The 24575-nt window shown below is 46.2% G+C and overlaps 1 protein-coding gene across 1 annotated transcript in view; it reads left to right on the top strand.

Annotated features, from left to right (window-relative positions):
* The window catches only part of LOC135535731 (E3 ubiquitin-protein ligase ZNF598-like), a 59237-nt gene that overhangs the window by 15370 nt on the left and 19292 nt on the right, over window positions 1-24575 (top strand). The window contains exons 6-9 of the mRNA XM_064962162.1: window positions 68-176; window positions 2598-2897; window positions 2930-3082; window positions 18591-19540. Coding sequence (XP_064818234.1) covers window positions 68-176; window positions 2598-2897; window positions 2930-3082; window positions 18591-19540 — 1512 coding nt within the window. The remainder of the gene's footprint in view (window positions 1-67; window positions 177-2597; window positions 2898-2929; window positions 3083-18590; window positions 19541-24575) is intronic.

Here is a 24575-nt window from a genome sequence, read left to right as displayed (position 1 = left end):
GCTTTTCTGTCTAAACAAACTGGATTTCAGGCCTGCTTGGTAACAACACACTGTGTGTTCCTTCAAGGAGGCATGGTGTCTGGAGAGGACTATGAGGAGGCGAGGTCGGGTCGGGGGGGAAGAGGAAGGAGCCAAGGGAACCAACCGAACACCAGAGGTAGCTGGAGATACAACCGGTCAGTATGACATCATCACTATGAGACCACCATGACAACCGTGACACATCACACTAATCAACTTTAAGTAACGTCAAACCAGTTGATTTCAGTTCATTTGTCCAAAACATTGCTGGGTTGCACCGATTTACTCTTATTGATTTCTAGCTAGCGGTGGCTAAAGTTAGCTGATCACTCTCAAGACATGCTAAACTCTCACCATTACAATAACAGGGGAGTTTAGCATTTTATATCATACCTCCAAGACATGCTAACCTCTCACCATTACAATAACAGGGGAGGTTAGCATTTTATATCATACCCCCAAGACATGCTAACCTCTCACCATTACAATAACAGGGGAGGTTAGCATACCTCCAAGACATGCTAACCTCTCACCATTACAATAACAGGGAGGTTAGCATTTTATATCATATCTCCAAGACATGCTAACCTCTCACCATTACAATAACAGGGGAGGTTAGCATTTTATATCAAACCCCCAAGTAAACTCGCCCCATTCCGTACAAATGTGCGCAACCGCAACATTCAAACAAGGTTACAAAGAAAACTAATGGGACTGTAGCGACTGTGTTGACTTCAAAATCGGGTTGAGAACTAGGTTTTTTTATTCAAGCTTTGATCGCCATGGTAATGGATCTATAGTATTGGAGAAAAGTTGAAAAAACTGACCCTCCGTTCCGTCATGTCGTAACGTACAGCACGCATAAAGCAACTATTTCTGTCTTACAAGCTCTCTCCACCAGGTGTAGCACTTCTATCATCCTCGTCATTTTTTTCGTCATTGCATGCGATCATCATTCTCAAAGCCGCTGTTTACTTCTAAGATCACTTTAGAACCGCCCTAATAACCCGATTCAAATTCGACACAAACCTTCCAATAGGTATGTAATGCCACATTAACTCTTTTATAGTGTTTTATTTACATTTTAGAGGAGATAAGTTGGACAGATCGAGTGAAAAAAGCAATTTTCCCACACGACAACATCTCTCCTTCTCACTATCACGCATTAGTTTCGCTTCCCCACCCGCCATTTGTTTTAAAGACCCGACGGGGCTCATTGCCTGCTTGAATTATGCAGAAACGGGCAGCGTTTAGGTAATGTATTTGATTCTGTTGGAAAGGGGAGAAATTGTGCTTTACAATGGTATTGACATTACAGTTGATCTGGAAGTATTACGTTTTTGGGGCGCTAATATAAGGGCAATTGTACGGACCAAGGCGATGTACGAGTTTACGTTACTTGAAGTAGGCTACCCACCTCTCACCCACAGACACAAACAAACATTATCATGAACACGTAGCCCCAGCTTCACCATATAAGTTAGCTAGCTAGTCAACTAGCAAGCTCGGCTGTTGGTTTATAAAAACCTAAACAAGTTACGAATGTATCTAGCCAGGCTAATGTTGCTTGCTAGCTAACCATGACCTTGCTAGCTAGGTAACGGGCGTTTTCAATTTAAAAACTTGCTCTATTTAAAAACGTTATTATTTACTACATTTAGCTAACATTAGTTAATCCAGAGATTCTTACCTTTTGCCTGGATTCGTCAGTCTGGTCCAGATCATCACGGCCCTGGTGAGTGACGCTTGACAGGCGTTTCTAGTTCTGTATGATAGCCACATTAGCAGCTAATTAGCATATACTTTTTTTTAGTTGTAATTACAGGCGACTATATTGATACAAGTCACCTTGTTTTAGAGAGATTTACACAGTTATCAAAACATCACGCCAGGGTGAACCTCCATGGTTATCAAAACATCACGCCAGGGTGAACCTCCATGGTTATCAAAACATCAGACCAGGGTGAGTCTCCATGGTTATCAAAACATCAGACCAGGGTGAGCCTCCATGGTTATCACAACATCAGACCAGGGTGAGTCTCCATGGTTATCAAAACATCAGACCAGGGTGAGTCTCCATGGTTATCAAAACATCAGACCAGGGTGAGTCTCCATGGTTATCACAACATCAGGCCAGGGTGAGTCTCCATGGTTATCACAACATCAGGCCAGGGTGAGTCTCCATGGTTATCACAACATCAGGCCAGGGTGAGTCTCCATGGTTATCAAAACATCAGACCAGGGTGAGTCTCCATGGTTATCAAAACATCAGGCCAGGGTGAGCCTCCATGGTTACCACAACATCAGGCCAGGGTGAGCCTCCATGGTTATCACAACATCAGGCCAGGGTGAGCCTCCATGGTTATCACAACATCAGGCCAGGGTGAGCCTCCATGGTTATCACAACAGGGCCAGGGTGGGCCTATACCAAACAGTCCTTATTTGAAGTGACTCTAATATCCACAATGAATGAAAATGAATTGTAGATAAACGATTGGAACCATTTGCGTGTTTCACCAGTGTTTTCTGGGTATTATGACTCTGTGATAGACTATAACAGTGCTGTGTTTTGGTAGTGAGGAGGAGGACAGGGAGTTGGCAGTAGCAGTCAGAGCCTCTTTGATGCAGCAGAGGAGACAGGAGGACGGAGGACGAGACACCCAGGACAGGAGCGGAGCCCCCAAACACCGCAAAGAGGAGCGGATGGAGAGGCCCGAGCGGATGGAGAGGCCCGAGCGGATGGAGAGGCCCGAGCGGATGGAGAGGCCCGAGCGGATGGAGAGGCCCGAGCGGATGGAGAGGCCCGAGCGGATGGAGAGGCCCGAGCGGATGGAGAGGCCCGAGCGGATGGAGAGGCCCGAGCGGATGGAGAGGCCCGGATGGAGCGGATGGAGAGGCCCGAGCGGATGGAGAGGCCCGAGCGGATGGAGACTGAGGAGAGACACAGGAGTGTTCCTGTCAAACCTCCAGCAGAAGCTCCCCCAGTGAGGACCATGAAGAGTAACCCTCTGACAGGAGATGACTTCCCAGCTCTCCTGGGGGCTGCAGCACCCACACTGAGGTACACACACACACCCCGAGGTGAAGGTGTATACCAGCTGTGTTATCATTTATGTGTATATTACACTGTAAAGCCCCCCCGGCCCAGTCTCTTTGTTGTGATGTGCAGTACCAGTCAACAGTTGGGACACCTACTCATTCCAGGGGTTTTTCTTTATTTGTACTATTTTCTACATTGTAGAGCAATAATGATGTCAAAACTATGAAATAACACATATGGAATCATGTGGTAACCAAAAAAGTGTAACCAACAAAATCTAAATTATTTTATATTTGAGATTCTTCAAAGCCTTGATGACAGCTTTGCACACTCTTGGCATCCTCTCAACCAGCTTCTTGAGGTAGTCACCTGGAATGCTTTTCAATTAACAGCTGTGCCTTGTTAAAAGTTCTTTTGTGGAGTTTCTTTCCTTAACCTCTAGTGACACACGTTTGGCTGAGAAATCGACCGGAAATTGCGGTCATGACAACGCCGAAAAATATTCCAAATTAGCTCCATAATATCGACAGAAACATGGCAAACGTTGTTTTGAATCTATCCTCAAGGTGTTTTTCAAATATCTATTCGATAATATATCAACCGGAACAATTGGTTTCTCAGTAGAAGCGATTGGAATAATGGCTACCTCTGTACTTTACGCAAGATTTTCTCCGGGAGCATCATGTGACCACTTGCGCAATGTAGCCCCCTACGGGTATTCTTCAACATAAATGCGTAAAACTACGTCACAATGCCGTAGACACCTTGGGGAATACGTAGAAAGTGTAAGCCGGTGGTGGTATTCACAGCTCAATAGGGACTCATTGGAACGCAGCATTTTCAAAATATGGGGCACTTCCGGATTGGATTTTTCATCAGTTCTGTTATTGTCACAGACTATATTTTTACAGTTTTGGAAAGGTTAGGGTTTTCTATCCAAAGCTGTCAATTATATGCATATTGTAGCATCTTGTCCTGACAAAATATCCCGTTTAAAAATGAAAATATTGCCCCTAGAGTCACAACAGGTTAATGCGTTTGAGCCAATCAGTTGTGTTGTGACAAGGTGGGTGTGGTAAACAGAAGATGGCCCTATTTGGTAAAAGACCAAGTCCATATTATGTTAAGAACAACTCAAATAAGCAAAGAGAAACGACAGTCCATCATTACTTTAAGACATGAAGGTCAGTCAATACGGAGAATGTCAAGATTCTTCCACGAAAGTGTCTTCAATGCAGTCGCAAAAACCATCATGATGAAACTGTCTCTCATGAAGACCGCCACAGGAAAGGAAGACCCAGAGTTACCTCTGCTACAGAAGATAACTTAATTCTAGTTACCATCTTCAGAAATTGAAGCCCAAATAAATGCTTCACAGAATTCAAGTAACAGACACATCTCAACATCAACTGTTCAGATGAGACTGCGTGAATCAGACCTTCATGGTTGAATTGCTGCAAAGAAACCACTACTAAATGACACCAATAATAAGAAGAGACTTGCTTGGGCCAAGAAACACGAGCAATGGACATTAGACTGGTGGAAATCTGTCGTTTGGTCTGATGGAACCAGAAATCTCAAATTTGGACTCCACTGCCGTGTCTTTGTGAAATGCAGAGATGGGTGAACGGATGATCTCCACATGTGTGGTTCCCACTGTGAAGCATGGAGGAGGAGGTGTTTTTTTAAATTCAAAGCACACTTAACCAGCATGGCTACCACAGCATTCTGAAGTGATACGCCATCCCATCTGGTTTGCGCTTAGTGGGACTATCATTTCTTCAACAGGACTATGACCCAACACACCTCCAGGCTGTGTAAGGGCAATTTGATGAAGGAGAGTGATGAAGTGCTGCATCAGATGACCTGGCCTCCACAATCCCCTGACCTCAACCCAATTGAGATGGTTTGGGATAAGTTGGACTGCAGAGTGAAGGAAAAGCAAGACTGTTGGAAAAGCATTCCTCATGAAGCTGGTTGAGAGAATGCCAAGACTGTGTCATCAAGGAAAAGGGTGGCTACTGTTGAAGAATCTAAAATATACAATATATTTTGATTTAACACTTATGTTATTTCATAGTTTTGATGTCTTCACTTATTAAATTGTAAACAAAAAGAAAAACCCTTGAATGAGTAGGTGTGTCCAAACTTTTCACTTTTTACTGGTATGTTACCGGTAAATACATGAATGTGTGTGTTACAGTGTAAAGCTTCCCCCAGGTCCCTCTGTAGTGATGTATGTTATAGGTATATATATTGTGTGTTACAGTGTAAAGCCTCCCCCAGGTCTCTCTGTAGTGATGTATGTTATAGGTATATATATTGTGTGTTACAGTGTAAAGCCTCCCCCAGGTCTCTCTGTAGTGATGTATGTTATAGGTATATATGTTGTGTGTTACAGTGTAAAGCCCCCCCCAGGTCTCTCTGTAGTGATGTATGTTATAGGTATATATATTGTGTGTTACAGTGTAAAGCCTCCCCCAGGTCTCTCTGTAGTGATGTATGTTATAGGTATATATATTGTGTGTTACAGTGTAAAGCCTCCCCAGGTCTCTCTGTAGTGATGTATGTTATAGGTATATATGTTGTGTGTTACAGTGTAAAGCCTCCCCCCCCCAGGTCTCTCTGTAGTGATGTATGTTATAGGTATATATATTGTGTGTTACAGTGTAAAGCCTCCCCCAGGTCTCTCTGTAGTGATGTATGTTATAGGTATATATATTGTGTGTTACAGTGTAAAGCCTCCCCCCCAGGTCTCTCTGTAGTGATGTATGTTATAGGTATTTATATTGTGTGTTACAGTGTAAAGCCTCCCCCCAGGTCTCTCTGTAGTGATGTATGTTATAGGTATATATATTGTGTGTTACAGTGTAAAGCCCCCACCCCCAGGTCTCTCTGTAGTGATGTATGTTATAGGTATATATATTGTGTGTTACAGTGTAAAGCCTCCCCCCCAGGTCTCTCTGTAGTGATGTATGTTATAGGTATATATATTGTGTGTTACAGTGTAAAGCTTCCCCCAGGTCTCTCTGTGGTGATGTATGTTATAGGTGTATATATTGTGTGTTACAGTGTAAAGCCCCCCCCAGGTCTCTCTGTAGTGATGTATGTTACAGGTATATATATTGTGTGTTACAGTGTAAAGCCCCCCCCCCCTGTCTCTCTGTAGTGATGTATGTTATAGGTATATATATAGTGTTACAATGTAAAGCTTCCCCCAGGTCTCTCTGTAGTGATGTATGTTATAGGTATATATATAGTGTTACAGTGTAAAGCCCCCCCCCCCCCCCCCAGGTCTCTCTGTAGTGATGTATGTTATAGGTATATATATTGTGTGTTACAGTGTAAAGCCCCCCCCCCTGGTCTCTCTGTAGTGATGTATGTTATAGGTATATATATTGTGTGTTACAGTGTAAAGCCCCCCCCCCCCCCAGGTCTCTCTGTAGTGATGTATGTTATAGGTGCATATATATTGTGTGTTACAGTGTAAAGCCCCCCCCTGGTCTCTCTGTAGTGATGTATGTTATAGGTGTATATATATTGTGTGTTACAGTGTAAAGCCCCCCCCAGGTCTCTCTGTAGTGATGTATGTTATAGGTGTATATATATTGTGTGTTACAGTGTAAAGCCCCCCTGGTCTCTCTGTAGTGATGTATGTTATAGGTATATATATTGTGTGTTACAGTGTAAAGCCCCCCCCCAGGGCACTCTGTAGTGATGTATGTTATAGGTATATATATTTTGTGTTACAGTGTAAAGCCCCTGACCCCCCCCCCTGACCCCCCCCCCCCCAGGTCTCTCTGTAGTGATGTATGTTATAGTTATATATATTGTGTGTTACAGTGTAAAGCCCCTGCCCCCCCGCCCCCCTGCCCCCCCCCCCCAGGTCTCTCTGTAGTGTTTTATGTTATAGGTATATATATTGTGTGTTACAGTGTAAAGCCCCCCCCCCCCAGGTCTCTCTGTAGTGATGTATGTTATAGGTATATATATTGTGTGTTACAGTGTAAAGCCCCCCCCCCCCCCAGGTCTCTCTGTAGTGATGTATGTTATAGGTGTATATATATATTGTGTGGTACAGTGTAAAGCCCCCCCAGGTCTCTCTGTAGTGATGTATGTTATAGGTGTATATATATTGTGTGTTAGTGTAAAGCCCCCCCAGGTCTCTGTAGTGATGTATGTTATAGGTATATGTATTGTGTGTTACAGTGTAAAGCCCCCCCCCAGGTCTCTCTGTAGTGATGTATGTTATAGGTATATATATTGTGTGTTACAGTGTAAAGCCCCCCCCCCCCAGGTCTCTCTGTAGTGATGTATGTTATAGGTGTATATATATTGTGTGTTAGTGTAAAGCCCCCCCCCAGGTCTCTCTGTAGTGATGTATGTTATAGGTATATATATTGTGTGTTAGTGTAAAGCCCCCCCCCCCCCCAGGTCTCTCTGTAGTGATGTATATTAAAGGTATATATATTGTGTGTTAGTGTAAAGCCCCCCCCCCCCAGGTCTCTCTTTAGTGATGTATGTTATAGGTATATATATTGTGTGTTACAGTGTAAAGCCCCCCCCCCCCCCCCAGGTCTCTCTGTAGTGATGTATGTTAAAGGTATATATATATAATGTGTGTTAGTGTAAAGCCCCCCCCCAGGTCTCTCTTTAGTGATGTATGTTATAGGTATATATATTGTGTGTTACAGTGTAAAGCCCCCCCAGGTCTCTCTGTATTGATGTATGTTACAGGTATATATATTGTGTTTTAGTGTAAAGCCCCCCCCCCCCCCCAGGTCTCTCTGTGGTGATGTATGTGATAGGTGTATATATATATATATTGTGTGTTACAGTGTAAAGCCCCCCCCCCCCAGGTCTCTCTGTAGTGATGTATGTTATAGGTATATATATTGGGTGTTACAGTGTAAAGCCCCCCCCCCCAGGTCTCTCTGTAGTGATGTATGTTATAGGTGTATATATATTGTGTGTTACAGTGTAAAGCCTCCCCCCCAGGTCTCTCTGTAGTGATGTATGTTATAGGTATATATATTGTGTGTTACAGTGTAAAGCCCCCCCCAGGTCTCTCTGTAGTGATGTATGTTATAGGTATATATATATTGTGTGTTACAGTGTAAAGCCCCCCCCCCCCAGGTCTGTCTGTAGTGATGTATGTTATAGGTATATATATAGTGTTACAATGTAAAGCTTCCCCCCAGGTCTCTCTGTAGTGATGTATGTTATAGGTATATATATAGTGTTACAGTGTAAAGCCCCCCCCCCAGGTCTCTCTGTAGTGATGTATGTTATAGGTATATATATTGTGTGTTACAGTGTAAAGCCTCCCCCCCCCCAGGTCTCTCTGTAGTGATGTATGTTATAGGTATATATATTGTGTGTTACAGTGTAAAGCCCCCCCCCCCAGGTCTCTCTGTAGTGATGTATGTTATAGGTATATATATAGTGTTACAGTGTAAAGCCCCCCCCCCAGGTCTCTCTGTAGTGATGTATGTTATAGGTATATATATTGTGTGTTACAGTGTAAAGCCTCCCCCCCCAGGTCTCTCTGTAGTGATGTATGTTATAGGTATATATATTGTGTGTTACAGTGTAAAGCCCCCCCCCCTGGTCTCTCTGTAGTGATGTATGTTATAGGTATATATATTGTGTGTTACAGTGTAAAGCCCCCCCCCCCCCCCCAGGTCTCTCTGTAGTGATGTATGTTATAGGTATATATATATTGTGTTACAGTGTAAAGCCCCCCCCCAGGGCTCTCTGTAGTGATGTATGTTATAGGTATATATATTGTGTGTTACAGTGTAAAGCCCCCCCCCCCAGGGCTCTCTGTAGTGATGTATGTTATAGGTATATATATTTTGTGTTACAGTGTAAAGCCCCTGACCCCCCGCCCCCTGACCCCCCCCAGGTCTCTCTGTAGTGTTTTATGTTATAGGTATATATATTGTGTGTTACAGTGTAAAGCCCCCCCCCCAGGTCTCTCTGTAGTGATGTATGTTATAGGTATATATATTGTGTGTTACAGTGTAAAGCCCCCCCCCAGGTCTCTGTAGTGATGTATGTTATAGGTGTATGTATATATATATTGTGTGGTACAGTGTAAAGCCCCCTCAGGTCTCTCTGTAGTGATGTATGTTATAGGTGTATATATATTGTGTGTTAGTGTAAAGCCCCCCCCCCCAGGTCTCTGTAGTGATGTATGTTATAGGTATATGTATTGTGTGTTACAGTGTAAAGCCCCCCCCCCCCAGGTCTCTCTGTAGTGATGTATGTTATAGGTATATATATTGTGTGTTACAGTGTAAAGCCCCCCCCCCAGGTCTCTCTGTAGTGATGTATGTTATAGGTATATATATTGTGTGTTACAGTGTAAAGCCCCCCCCCCAGGTCTCTCTGTAGTGATGTATGTTATAGGTATATATATTGTGTGTTAGTGTAAAGCCCCCCCCCCAGGTCTCTCTGTAGTGATGTATATTAAAGGTATATATATTGTGTGTTAGTGTAAAGCCCCCCCCCAGGTCTCTCTGTAGTGATGTATGTTAAAGGTATATATATATAATGTGTGTTAGTGTAAAGCCCCCCCCCCCCCCAGGTCTCTCTTTAGTGATGTATGTTATAGGTATATATATTGTGTGTTACAGTGTAAAGCCCCCCAGGTCTCTCTGTATTGATGTATGTTACAGGTATATATATTGTGTGTTAGTGTAAAGCCCCCCCCCCCCCAGGTCTCTCTGTAGTGATGTATGTTATAGGTGTATATATATATATATATTGTGTGTTACAGTGTAAAGCCCCCCCCCCCCAGGTCTCTCTGTAGTGATGTATGTTATAGGTATATATATTGGGTGTTACAGTGTAAAGCCCCCCCCCAGGTCTCTCTGTAGTGATGTATGTTATAGGTATATATATTGGGTGTTACAGTGTAAAGCCCCCCCCCCAGGTCTCTCTGTAGTGATGTATGTTATAGGTATATATATTGGGTGTTACAGTGTAAAGCCCCCCCCCCCCAGGTCTCTCTGTAGTGATGTATGTTATAGGTGTATATATATTGTGTGTTACAGTGTAAAGCCCCCCCCCCAGGTCTCTCTGTAGTGATGTATGTTATAGGTATATATATTGTGTGTTACAGTGTAAAGCCCCCCCCCAGGGCTCTCTGTAGTGATGTATGTTATAGGTATATATATTTTGTGTTACAGTGTAAAGCCCCTGACCCCCCCCCCCCCTGACCCCCCCCAGGTCTCTCTGTAGTGTTTTATGTTATAGGTATATATATTGTGTGTTACAGTGTAAAGCCCCCCCCCCAGGTCTCTCTGTAGTGATGTATGTTATAGGTATATATATTGTGTGTTACAGTGTAAAGCCCCCCCCCCCCCCCAGGTCTCTCTGTAGTGATGTATGTTATAGGTGTATGTATATATATATTGTGTGGTACAGTGTAAAGCCCCCCCTCAGGTCTCTCTGTAGTGATGTATGTTATAGGTGTATATATATTGTGTGTTAGTGTAAAGCCCCCCCCCAGGTCTCTGTAGTGATGTATGTTATAGGTATATGTATTGTGTGTTACAGTGTAAAGCCCCCTGGACCCCCCCCCCCCCAGGTCTCTCTGTAGTGATGTATGTTATAGGTATATATATTGTGTGTTACAGTGTAAAGCCCCCCCCCCCCCCCAGGTCTCTCTGTAGTGATGTATGTTATAGGTATATATATTGGGTGTTACAGTGTAAAGCCCCCCCCCCAGGTCTCTCTGTAGTGATGTATGTTATAGGTATATATATTGGGTGTTACAGTGTAAAGCCCCCCCCCCCAGGTCTCTCTGTAGTGATGTATGTTATAGGTGTATATATATTGTGTGTTACAGTGTAAAGCCCCCCCCCCCCCAGGTCTCTCTGTAGTGATGTATGTTATAGGTATATATATTGTGTGTTACAGTGTAAAGCCCCCCCCCAGGTCTCTCTGTAGTGATGCATGTTATAGGTGTATATATATTGTGTGTTACAGTGTAAAGCCCCCCTGGTCTCTCTGTAGTGATGTATGTTATAGGTGTATATATATTGTGTGTTACAGTGTAAAGCCTCCCCCCCCCCAGGTCTCTCTGTAGTGATGTATGTCATAGGTATATATATTGTGTGTTACAGTGTAAAGCCCCCCCCCCAGGGCTCTCTGTAGTGATGTATGTTATAGGTATATATATTTTGTGTTACAGTGTAAAGCCCCTGACCCCCGCCCCCCTGACCCCCCCAGGTCTCTCTGTAGTGATGTATGTTATAGTTATATATATTGTGTGTTGCAGTGTAAAGCCCCTGCCCCCCCCCCCTGACCCCCCCCCCAGGTCTCTCTGTAGTGTTTTATGTTATAGGTATATATATTATGTGTTACAGTGTAAAGCCCCCCCCCAGGTCTCTCTGTAGTGATGTATGTTATAGGTGTATATATATATTGTGTGGTACAGTGTAAAGCCCCCCCCCAGGTCTCTCTGTAGTGATGTATGTTATAGGTGTATATATATTGTGTGTTACAGTGTAAAGCCCCCCCCCAGGTCTCTCTGTAGTGATGTATGTTATAGGTATATATATTGTGTGTTACAGTGTAAAGCCCCCCCCCCCCAGGTCTCTCTGTAGTGATGTATGTTATAGGTATATATATTGTGTGTTACAGTGTAAAGCCCCCCCCCCCAGGTCTCTCTTTAGTGATGTATGTTATAGGTATATATATTGTGTGTTACAGTGTAAAGCCCCCCCCCCCCCCCCAGGTCTCTCTGTAGTGATGTATGTTAAAGGTATATATATATAATGTGTGTTAGTGTAAAGCCCCCCCCCCCCAGGTCTCTCTTTAGTGATGTATGTTATAGGTATATATATTGTGTGTTACAGTGTAAAGCCCCCCCAGGTCTCTCTGTATTGATGTATGTTACAGGTATATATATTGTGTTTTAGTGTAAAGCCCCCCCCCCAGGTCTCTGTGGTGATGTATGTGATAGGTGTATATATATATATATTGTGTGTTACAGTGTAAAGCCCCCCCCAGGTCTCTCTGTAGTGATGTATGTTATAGGTATATATATATTGTGTGTTACAGTGTAAAGCCCCCCCCCCAGGTCTCTCTGTAGTGATGTATGTTATAGGTATATATATTGTGTGTTACAGTGTAAAGCCCCCCCCCCACAGGTCTCTCTGTAGTGATGTATGTTATAGGTATATATATTGTGTGTTAGTGTAAAGCCTCCCCCCAGGTCTCTCTGTAGTGATGTATGTTATAGGTATATATATTGTGTGTTACAGTGTAAAGCCCCCCCCAGGTCTCTCTGTAGTGATGTATGTTACAGGTATATATATTGTGTGTTACAGTGTAAAGCCCCCCCAGGTCTGTCTGTAGTGATGTATGTTATAGGTATATATATAGTGTTACAATGTAAAGCTTCCACCCCAGGTCTCTCTGTAGTGATGTATGTTATAGGTATATATATAGTGTTACAGTGTAAAGCCCCCCCCCAGGTCTCTCTGTAGTGATGTATGTTATAGGTATATATATTGTGTGTTACAGTGTAAAGCCTCCCCCCAGGTCTCTCTGTAGTGATGTATGTTATAGGTATATATATTGTGTGTTACAGTGTAAAGCCCCCCCCCCCCAGGTCTCTCTGTAGTGATGTATGTTATAGGTATATATATAGTGTTACAGTGTAAAGCCCCCCCCCCCCAGGTCTCTCTGTAGTGATGTATGTTATAGGTATATATATTGTGTGTTACAGTGTAAAGCCTCCCCCCAGGTCTCTCTGTAGTGATGTATGTTATAGGTATATATATTGTGTGTTACAGTGTAAAGCCCCCCCCCCCCCAGGTCTCTCTGTAGTGATATATGTTATAGGTATATATATTGTGTGTTACAGTGTAAAGCCCCTGGCCCCCCGCCCCCTGACCCCCCCCCCCAGGTCTCTCTGTAGTGTTGTATGTTATAGGTATATATATTATGTTACAGTGTAAAGCCCCCCCCCCCCAGGTCTCTGTAGTGATGTATGTTATAGGTATATGTATTGTGTGTTACAGTGTAAAGCCCCCCCCCCCCCCCCAGGTCTCTCTGTAGTGATGTATGTTATAGGTGTATATATATTGTGTGTTACAGTGTAAAGCCCCCCCCCTGGTCTCTCTGTAGTGATGTATGTTATAGGTATATATATTTTGTGTTACAGTGTAAAGCCCCTGACCCCCTGCCCCCTGACCCCCCCCCAGGTCTCTCTGTAGTGATATATGTTATAGGTGTATATATTGTGTGTTACAGTGTAAAGCCCCTGGCCCCCCCCCCCTGACCCCCCCAGGTCTCTCTGTAGTGTTGTATGTTATAGGTATATATATTATGTTACAGTGTAAAGCCCCCCCCCCCCAGGTCTCTGTAGTGATGTATGTTATAGGTATATGTATTGTGTGTTACAGTGTAAAGCCCCTGGCCCCCCCCCCCCTGACCCCCCCCAGGTCTCTCTGTAGTGTTGTATGTTATAGGTATATATATTATGTTACAGTGTAAAGCCCCCCCCCCCCCAGGTCTCTGTAGTGATGTATGTTATAGGTATATATATTGTGTGTTACAGTGTAAAGCCCCCCCCCCCCCCCCAGGTCTCTCTGTAGTTATGTATGTTATAGGTATATATATTGTGTGTTACAGTGTAAAGCCCCCCCCCAGGTCTCTCTGTAGTGATGCATGTTATAGGTGTATATATATTGTGTGTTACAGTGTAAAGCCCCCCCCCCCCTGGTCTCTCTGTAGTGATGTATGTTATAGGTATATATATTGTGTGTTACAGTGTAAAGCCTCCCCCCCCCCCCCCCCAGGTCTCTCTGTAGTGATGTATGTTATAGGTATATATATTGTGTGTTACAGTGTAAAGCCCCCCCCCAGGGCTCTCTGTAGTGATGTATGTTATAGGTATATATATTGTGTGTTACAGTGTAAAGCCCCCCCAGGGCTCTCTGTAGTGATGTATGTTATAGGTATATATATTTTGTGTTACAGTGTAAAGCCCCTGACCCCCGCCCCCCTGACCCCCCCCCAGGTCTCTCTGTAGTGTTTTATGTTATAGGTATATATATTGTGTGTTACAGTGTAAAGCCCCCCCCCCAGGTCTCTCTGTAGTGATGTATGTTATAGGTATATATATTGTGTGTTACAGTGTAAAGCCCCCCCCCCCAGGTCTCTCTGTAGTGATGTATGTTATAGGTGTATGTATATATATATTGTGTGGTACAGTGTAAAGCCCCCCCTCAGGTCTCTCTGTAGTGATGTATGTTATAGGTGTATATATATTGTGTGTTAGTGTAAAGCCCCCCCCCCAGGTCTCTGTAGTGATGTATGTTATAGGTATATGTATTGTGTGTTACAGTGTAAAGCCCCCCCCCCAGGTCTCTCTGTAGTGATGTATGTTATAGGTATATATATTGTGTGTTACAGTGTAAAGCCCCCCCCCCAGGTCTCTCTGTAGTGATGTATGTTATAGGTATATATATTGTGTGTTAGTGTAAAGCCCCCCCCCAGGTCTCTCTGTAGTGATGTATATTAAAGGTATATATATTGTGTGTTAGTGTAAAGCCCCCCCCCCCCAGGTCTCTCTTTAGTGATGTATGTTATAGGTATATATATTGTGTGTTACAGTGTAAAGCCCCCCCCCCCCAGGTCTCTCTGTAGTGATGTATGTTAAAGGTATATATATATAATGTGTGTTAGTGTAAAGCCCCCCCCAGGTCTCTCTTTAGTGATGTATGTTATAGGTATATATATTGTGTGTTACAGTGTAAAGCCCCCCCCAGGTCTCTCTGTATTGATGTATGTTACAGGTATATATATTGTGTGTTACAGTGTAAAGCCCCCCAGGTCTCTCTGTAGTGATGTATGTTATAGGTATATATATTGTGTGTTACAGTGTAAAGCCCCCCCCCCCCCCCAGGTCTCTCTGTAGTGATGTATGTTATAGGTATATATATTTTGTGTTACAGTGTAAAGCCCCTGACCCCCGCCCCCTGACCCCCCCCCAGGTCTCTCTGTAGTGATGTATGTTATAGTTATATATATTGTGTGTTGCAGTGTAAAGCCCCTGCCCCCCGCCCCCCCCCCCCCCCCAGGTCTCTCTGTAGTGTTTTATGTTATAGGTATATATATTATGTGTTACAGTGTAAAGCCCCCCCAGGTCTCTCTGTAGTGATGTATGTTATAGGTGTATATATATATTGTGTGGTACAGTGTAAAGCCCCCCCCAGGTCTCTCTGTAGTGATGTATGTTATAGGTGTATATATATTGTGTGTTACAGTGTAAAGCCCCCCCCCAGGTCTCTCTGTAGTGATGTATGTTATAGGTATATATATTGTGTGTTACAGTGTAAAGCCCCCCCCCCCCCCCAGGTCTCTCTGTAGTGATGTATGTTATAGGTATATATATTGTGTGTTACAGTGTAAAGCCCCCCCCCCCCAGGTCTCTCTGTAGTGATGCATGTTATAGGTGTATATATATTGTGTGTTACAGTGTAAAGCCCCCCCCTGGTCTCTCTGTAGTGATGTATGTTATAGGTGTATATATATATATTGTGTGGTACAGTGTAAAGCCCCCCCAAGGTCTCTCTGTAGTGATGTATGTTATAGGTGTATATATATTGTGTGTTAGTGTAAAGCCCCCCCCAGGTCTCTGTAGTGATGTATGTTATAGGTATATGTATTGTGTGTTAGTGTAAAGCCCCCCCCCCCCCCAGGTCTCTCTTTAGTGATGTATGTTATAGGTATATATATTGTGTGTTACAGTGTAAAGCCCCCCCCCCAGGTCTCTCTGTAGTGATGTATGTTAAAGGTATATATATATTATGTGTGTTAGTGTAAAGCCCCCCCCCCAGGTCTCTCTTTAGTGATGTATGTTATAGGTATATATATTGTGTGTTACAGTGTAAAGCCCCCCCCCAGGTCTCTCTGTAGTGATGTATGTTATAGGTATATATATATTGGGTGTTACAGTAAAGCCCCCCCCCCCAGGTCTCTGTAGTGATGTATGTTATAGGTATATATATTGTGTTACAGTGTAAAGCCCCCCCCCCCCCCCCCCAGGTCTCTCTAGTGATGTATGTTAAAGGTATATATATTGTGTGTTAGTGTAAAGCCCCCCCCCCCCCAGGTCTCTCTGTAGTGATGTATGTTATAGGTATATATATTGTGTGTTAGTGTAAAGCCCCCCCCCCCCCCCAGGTCTCTCTGTAGTGATGTATGTTATAGGTATATATATTGTGTTACAGTGTAAAGCCCCCCCCAGGTCTCTCTAGTGATGTATGTTATAGGTGTATATATTGTGTGTTAGTGTAAAGCCCCCCTGGTCTCTCTGTAGTGATGTATGTTATAGGTGTATATATATTGTGTGTTACAGTGTAAAGCCCCCCCCCCCCAGGTCTCTCTGTAGTGATGTATGTTATAGGTATATATATTGTGTGTTACAGTGTAAAGCCCCCCCCCCCCAGGTCTCTCTGTAGTGATGAATGTTATAGGTATATATATTGTGTGTTAGTGTAAAGCCCCCCCCCCAGGTCTCTCTGTAGTGATGTATGTTAAAGGTATATATATTGTGTGTTAGTGTAAAGCCCCCCCCCCCCCAGGTCTCTCTTTAGTGATGTATGTTATAGGTATATATATTGTGTGTTACAGTGTAAAGCCCCCCCCCAGGTCTCTCTGTAGTGATGTATGTTAAAGGTATATATATATAATGTGTGTTACAGTGTAAAGCGCCCCCCCCCCCCCCCAGGTCTCTGTGGTGATGTATGTTATAGGTGTATATATATATTGTGTGTTACAGTGTAAAGCCCCCCCCCCAGGTCTTTCTGTAGTGATGTATGTTATAGGTATATATATATTGTGTGTTAGTGTAAAGCCCCCCCAGGTCTCTCTGTAGTGATGTATGTTATAGGTGTATATATATATTGTGTGTTACAGTGTAAAGCCCCCCCCCAGGTCTCTCTGTAGTGATGTATGTTATAGGTGTATATATATATTGTGTGTTACAGTGTAAAGCCCCCCCCCCCCCCCCCCAGGTCTCTGTAGTGATGTATGTTATAGGTATATATATATATTGTGTGTTACAGTGTAAAGCCCCCCCCCAGGTCTCTCTGTAGTGATGTATGTTATAGGTATATATATATATTGTGTGTTACAGTGTAAAGCGCCCCCCCCCCCCCCCCCCCAGGTCTCTCTGTAGTGATGTATGTTATCGGTGTATATATATTGTGTGTTACAGTGTAAAGCCCCCCCCCCCCAGGTCTCTCTGTAGTGATGTATGTTATAGGTGTATATATATATTGTGTGTTACAGTGTAAAGCCCCCCCCCCCCCCAGGTCTCTCTGTAGTGATGTATGTTATAGGTATATATATATTGTGTGTTACAGTGTAAAGCGCCCCCCCCCCAGGTCTCTCTGTAGTGATGTATGTTGTCGGTGTATATATATTGTGTGTTACAGTGTAAAGCCCCCCCCCCCCCCCCAGGTCTCTCTGTAGTGATATATGTTATAGGTATATATATATTGTGTGTTACAGTGTAAAGCGCCCCCCCCCCCCAGGTCTCTCTGTAATGATGTATGTTATAGGTATATATATATTGTGCGTTAGTGTAAAGCCCCCCCCCAGGTCTCTCTGTAGTGATATATGTTATAGGTATATATATTGTGTGTTACAGTGTAAAGCCCCCCCCCCCCCCCCAGGTCTCTCTGTAGTGATGTATGTTACAGGTATATATATATTGTGCGTTAGTGTAAAGCCCCCCCCCAGGTCTCTCTGTAGTGATGTATGTTATAGGTATATATATTGTGTGTTACAGTGTAAAGCCCCCCCCCCCCCCAGGTCTCTCTGTAGTGATGTATGTTATAGGTATATATATTGTGTGTTAGTGTAAAGCCCCCCCCCAGGTCTCTCTGTAGTGATGTATGTTATAGGTATATATATATTGTGTGTTACAGTGTAAAGCGCCCCCCCCCAGGTCTCTCTGTAGTGATGTATGTTATAGGTATATATATTGTGTGTTAGTGACCCCCCCCCCAGGTCTCTCTGTAGTGATGTATGTTATAGGTATATATATATTGTGTGTTACAGTGTAAAGCCCCCCCCCCCAGGTGTCTCTGTAGTGATGTATGTTATAGGTATATATATATATTGTGTGTTACAGTGTAAAGCCCCCCCCCCCCCCAGGTCTCTCTGTAGTGATGTATGTTATAGGTATATATATATTGTGTATATATTGTGTGTTACAGTGTAAAGCCCCCCCCCCCAGGTCTCTCTGTAGTGATGTATGTTATAGGTATATATATATATTGTGTGTTACAGTGTAAAGCCCCCCCCAGGTCTCTCTGTAGTGATGTATGTTATAGGTATATATATTGTGTGTTACAGTGTAAAGCCCCCCCCCCCAGGTCTCTCTGTAATGATGTATGTTATAGGTATATATATTGTGTGTTACAGTGTAAAGCCCCCCCCCCCCAGGTCTCTCTGTAGTGATGTATGTTATAGGTATATATATTGTGTGTTACAGTGTAAAGCCCCCCCCAGCCCTGAAGACTCCAGCCCAGGTCCCTCTGAAGGAGGATGATTTCCCCAGTCTATCTGCTGCCATGGTTATGACCCCCATGACCCCCGCCTACTCCGCCCAACCCAGGAAGCACTCCTCCTTCCAAGAAGAAGACTTCCCCGCCCTGGTCTCTAAGATCCGCCCTCCCAGACCAGCGGGCGGAGCTACCTCAGCCTGGAGCCAAGCCAGCAGCAGCAACACCTCCAAGACGGTCATCCTTCCCACCTCTTCCTCTAGACCTCCCCCTAACAACCCTCCTCTCCCCCTCCCCGCCGGCCCCCAGCTCCTCTCCTCTTCCTCTCGGAGGAAAAAGCACCCCGTCCGCCGCCCCTCCCCCCCATCTGATGATGACAATTGCGTTGCCAAGACGATGCAGGAGCACCGAGCAGTTCCAACCATGTTGGATATCTCCTCTCTTCTCATCGTCAAAGGACCCTCTAAATCTGCCCTTACTGCCTCTAAGCCCCTCCAATTGACAGCTAAGCCCCTCCCACCAACCGCCAAGCCTCCCACACTGACAGCTAAGCCCCTCCCACCGACCTCTAAGCCCTCCCCCGTGACATCTACCCCCACTCCTATTCCCGCCCCAAGCCCCACATCCAAGACAGCCAAGAAGAAGAAACAGGCCACGCCCCCTCCATCATCATTTGGGAACCAAGTTCCTGTCCTCATGGAAACGGTTTCCAGGGTACAGAAGGAGAACGTTCCGGAGAGCCACGCCTCCAAGCCACTGGTTGCTATGTCGACGGCAGCAGTTAAAACCGCTGTAAAATCAAAGGTCAAAGCAAGTGGATTGGCTAACGGCCACCTGGATAAACCAGTCACAGTGGCCCCCCTCCCGAAAGCCCAGCCGGAACCCCCCCTGGAGGTGGAGGAGGAGTTCCCTGCCCTCATCTCCAAGAAACCCCCCCCAGGTACATTCTATCCCTATTCATATTTGCTTAACACAATACATTTCTATCTGCCAGTTGTGCAGTATTACCCCTGGGAGGGGTTTTGTGCAGTATTACCCCTGGGAGGGGTAGGAGGGGTTTTGTGCAGTATTACCCCTGGGAGGGGTGGGAGGGGTTTTGTGCAGGATTACCCCTGGGAGGGGTAGGAGGGGTTTTGTGCAGTATTACCCCTGGGAGGGGTAGGAGGGGTTTTGTGTAGTATTACCCCTGGGAGGGGTAGGAGGGGTTTTGTGCAGTATTACCCCTGGGAGGGGTAGGAGGGGTTTTGTGCAGTATTACCCCTGGGAGGGGTAGGAGGGGTTTTGTGCAGTATTACCCCTGGGAGGGGTAGGAGGGGTTTTGTGCAGCATTACCCCTGGGAGGGGTAGGAGGGGTTTTGTGCAGCATTACCCCTGGGAGGGGTAGGAGGGGTTTTGTGCAGAATTACCCCTGGGAGGGGTAGGAGGGGTTTTGTGCAGTATTACCCCTGGGAGGGGTAGGAGGGGTTTTGTGCAGTATTACCCCTGGGAGGGGTAGGAGGGGTTTTGTGTAGTATTACCCCTGGGAGGGGTAGGAGGGGTTTTGTGCAGCATTATGGATTGGTCTATGAGGGCGTAACGTCTCAGCAGTGAGGATGTGTTGGTCTATGAGGGCGTAACGTCTCAGCAGTGAGGGTGTGTTGGTCTATGAGGGCGTAACGTCTCAGCAGTGAGGATGTGTTGGTCTATGAGGGCGTAACGTCTCAGCAGTGAGGGTGTGTTGGTCTATGAGGGCGTAACGTCTCAGCAGTGAGGATGTGTTGGTCTATGAGGGCGTAACGTCTCAGCAGTGAGGATGTGTTGGTCTATGAGGGCGTAACGTCTCAGCAGTGAGGATGTGTTGGTCTATGTGGGCGTAACGTCTCAGCAGTGAGGGTGTGTTGGTCTATGAGGGCGTAACGTCTCAGCAGTGAGGATGTGTTGGTCTATGAGGGCGTAACGTCTCAGCAGTGAGGATGTGTTGGTCTATGAGGGCGTAACGTCTCAGCAGTGAGGGTGTGTTGGTCTATGAGGGCGTAACGTCTCAGCAGTGAGGATGTGTTGGTCTATGAGGGCGTAACGTGTTGGTCTATGAGGGCGTAACGTCTCAGCAGTGAGGATGTGTTGGTCTATGAGGGCGTAATGTGTTGGTCTATGAGGGCGTAACGTCTCAGCAGTGAGGATGTGTTGGTCTATGAGGGCGTAACGTGTTGGTCTATGAGGGCGTAACGTCTCAGCAGTGAGGGTGTGTTGGTCTATGAGGGCGTAACATGTTGGTCTATGAGGGCGTAACGTCTCAGCAGTGAGGGTGTGTTGGACTATGAGGGCGTAACGTCTCAGCAGTGAGGGTGTGTTGGTCTATGAGGGCGTAACGTCTCAGCAGTGAGGATGTGTTGGTCTATGAGGGCGTAACGTCTCAGCAGTGAGGATGTGTTGGTCTATGAGGGCGTAACGTCTCAGCAGTGAGGATGTGTTGGTCTATGAGGGCGTAACGTCTCAGCAGTGAGGATGTGTTGGTCTATGAGGGCGTAACGTCTCAGCAGTGAGGATGTGTTGGTCTATGAGGGCGTAACGTCTCAGCAGTGAGGATGTGTTGGTCTATGAGGGCGTAACGTGTTGGTCTATGAGGGCGTAACGTCTCAGCAGTGAGGGTGTGTTGGTCTATGAGGGCGTAACGTCTCAGCAGTGAGGGTGTGTTGGTCTATGAGGGCGTAACGTCTCAGCAGTGAGGATGTGTTGGTCTATGAGGGCGTAACGTCTCAGCAGTGAGGATGTGTTGGTCTATGAGGGCGTAACGTCTCAGCAGTGAGGATGTGTTGGTCTATGAGGGCGTAACGTCTCAGCAGTGAGGATGTGTTGGTCTATGAGGGCGTAACGTGTTGGTCTATGAGGGCGTAACGTCTCAGCAGTGAGGGTGTGTTGGTCTATGAGGGCGTAACGTCTCAGCAGTGAGGGTGTGTTGGTCTATGAGGGCGTAACGTCTCAGCAGTGAGGATGTGTTGGTCTATGAGGGCGTAACGTCTCAGCAGTGAGGATGTGTTGGTCTATGAGGGCGTAACGTCTCAGCAGTGAGGATGTGTTGGTCTATGAGGGCGTAACGTCTCAGCAGTGAGGATGTGTTGGTCTATGAGGGCGTAACGTCTCAGCAGTGAGGATGTGTTGGTCTATGAGGGCGTAACGTCTCAGCAGTGAGGGTGTGTTGGTCTATGAGGGCATAACGTCTCAGCAGTGAGGATGTGTTGGTCTATGAGGGCGTAACGTCTCAGCAGTGAGGATGTGTTGGTCTATGAGGGCGTAACGTCTCAGCAGTGAGGGTGTGTTGGTCTATGAGGGCATAACGTCTCAGCAGTGAGGGTGTGTTGGTCTATGAGGGCGTAACGTCTCAGCAGTGAGGATGTGTTGGTCTATGAGGGCGTAACGTCTCAGCAGTGAGGATGTGTTGGTCTATGAGGGCGTAACGTGTTGGTCTATGAGGGCGTAACGTCTCAGCAGTGAGGATGTGTTGGTCTATGAGGGCGTAACGTGTTGGTCTATGAGGGCGTAACGTGTTGGTCTATGAGGGCGTAACGTCTCAGCAGTGAGGGTGTGTTGGTCTATGAGGGCGTAACGTCTCAGCAGTGAGGATGTGTTGGTCTATGAGGGCGTAACGTGTTGGTCTATGAGGGCGTAACGTGTTGGTCTATGAGGGCGTAACGTGTTGGTCTATGAGGGCGTAACGTCTCAGCAGTGAGGATGTGTTGGTCTATGAGGGCGTAACGTCTCAGCAGTGAGGGTGTGTTGGTCTATGAGGGCGTAACGTCTCAGCAGTGAGGATGTGTTGGTCTATGAGGGCGTAACGTCTCAGCAGTGAGGGTGTGTTGGTCTATGAGGGCGTAACGTCTCAGCAGTGAGGATGTGTTGGTCTATGAGGGCGTAACGTCTCAGCAGTGAGGATGTGTTGGTCTATGAGGGCGTAACGTCTCAGCAGTGAGGATGTGTTGGTCTATGTGGGCGTAACGTCTCAGCAGTGAGGGTGTGTTGGTCTATGAGGGCGTAACGTCTCAGCAGTGAGGATGTGTTGGTCTATGAGGGCGTAACGTCTCAGCAGTGAGGATGTGTTGGTCTATGAGGGCGTAACGTCTCAGCAGTGAGGGTGTGTTGGTCTATGAGGGCGTAACGTCTCAGCAGTGAGGATGTGTTGGTCTATGAGGGCGTAACGTGTTGGTCTATGAGGGCGTAACGTCTCAGCAGTGAGGATGTGTTGGTCTATGAGGGCGTAATGTGTTGGTCTATGAGGGCGTAACGTCTCAGCAGTGAGGATGTGTTGGTCTATGAGGGCGTAACGTGTTGGTCTATGAGGGCGTAACGTCTCAGCAGTGAGGGTGTGTTGGTCTATGAGGGCGTAACATGTTGGTCTATGAGGGCGTAACGTCTCAGCAGTGAGGGTGTGTTGGACTATGAGGGCGTAACGTCTCAGCAGTGAGGGTGTGTTGGTCTATGAGGGCGTAACGTCTCAGCAGTGAGGATGTGTTGGTCTATGAGGGCGTAACGTCTCAGCAGTGAGGATGTGTTGGTCTATGAGGGCGTAACGTCTCAGCAGTGAGGATGTGTTGGTCTATGAGGGCGTAACGTCTCAGCAGTGAGGATGTGTTGGTCTATGAGGGCGTAACGTCTCAGCAGTGAGGATGTGTTGGTCTATGAGGGCGTAACGTCTCAGCAGTGAGGATGTGTTGGTCTATGAGGGCGTAACGTGTTGGTCTATGAGGGCGTAACGTCTCAGCAGTGAGGGTGTGTTGGTCTATGAGGGCGTAACGTCTCAGCAGTGAGGGTGTGTTGGTCTATGAGGGCGTAACGTCTCAGCAGTGAGGATGTGTTGGTCTATGAGGGCGTAACGTCTCAGCAGTGAGGATGTGTTGGTCTATGAGGGCATAACGTCTCAGCAGTGAGGATGTGTTGGTCTATGAGGGCGTAACGTCTCAGCAGTGAGGATGTGTTGGTCTATGAGGGGCGTAACGTCTCAGCTCAGCAGTGAGGATGTGTTGGTCTATGAGGGCGTAACGTCTCAGCAGTGAGGTGTGTTGGTCTGTGTTGGTCTATGAGGGCATAACGTCTCAGCAGTGAGGATGTGTTGGTCTATGAGGGCGTAACGTCTCAGCAGTGAGGATGTGTTGGTCTATGAGGGCGTAACGTCTCAGCAGTGAGGGTGTGTTGGTCTATGAGGGCATAACGTCTCAGCAGTGAGGGTGTGTTGGTCTATGAGGGCGTAACGTCTCAGCAGTGAGGATGTGTTGGTCTATGAGGGCGTAACGTGTTGGTCTATGAGGGCGTAACGTCTCAGCAGTGAGGATGTGTTGGTCTATGAGGGCGTAACGTGTTGGTCTATGAGGGCGTAACGTGTTGGTCTATGAGGGCGTAACGTCTCAGCAGTGAGGGTGTGTTGGTCTATGAGGGCGTAACGTCTCAGCAGTGAGGATGTGTTGGTCTATGACGTGTTGGTCTATGAGGGCGTAACGTGTTGGTCTATGAGGGGTAATGTGTTGGTCTATGAGGGCGTAACGTCTCAGCAGTGAGGATGTGTTGGTCTATTGGTCTCAGCAGTGAGGGTGTGTTGGTCTATGAGGGCGTAACGTCTCAGCAGTGAGGATGTGTTGGTCTATGAGGGCGTAACGTCTCAGCAGTGAGGATGTGTTGGTCTATGAGGGCGTAACGTCTCAGCAGTGAGGATGTGTTGGTCTATGAGGGCGTAACGTCTCAGCGGTGAGGATGTGTTGGTCTATGAGGGCGTAACGTCTCAGCAGTGAGGATGTGGATGTGTTGGTCTATGAGGGCGTAACGTGTTGGTCTATGAGGGGCGGTCAGCAGTGAGGATGTGTTGGTCTATGAGGGCGTAACGTCTCAGCAGTGAGGGTGTTGGTCTATGAGGGCGTAACGTCTCAGCAGTGAGGGTGTGTTGGTCTATGAGGGCGTAACGTCTCAGCAGTGAGGATGTGTTGGTCTATGAGGGCGTAACGTCTCAGCAG

Source organism: Oncorhynchus masou, unplaced genomic scaffold (genome assembly GCF_036934945.1).
Source record: "Oncorhynchus masou masou isolate Uvic2021 unplaced genomic scaffold, UVic_Omas_1.1 unplaced_scaffold_506, whole genome shotgun sequence".
NCBI classification, from domain to species: domain Eukaryota; kingdom Metazoa; phylum Chordata; class Actinopteri; order Salmoniformes; family Salmonidae; genus Oncorhynchus; species Oncorhynchus masou.
The sequence above is the reverse complement of the archived record's forward strand: the minus strand, read 5'-3'. Positions and strand labels throughout refer to the sequence as shown.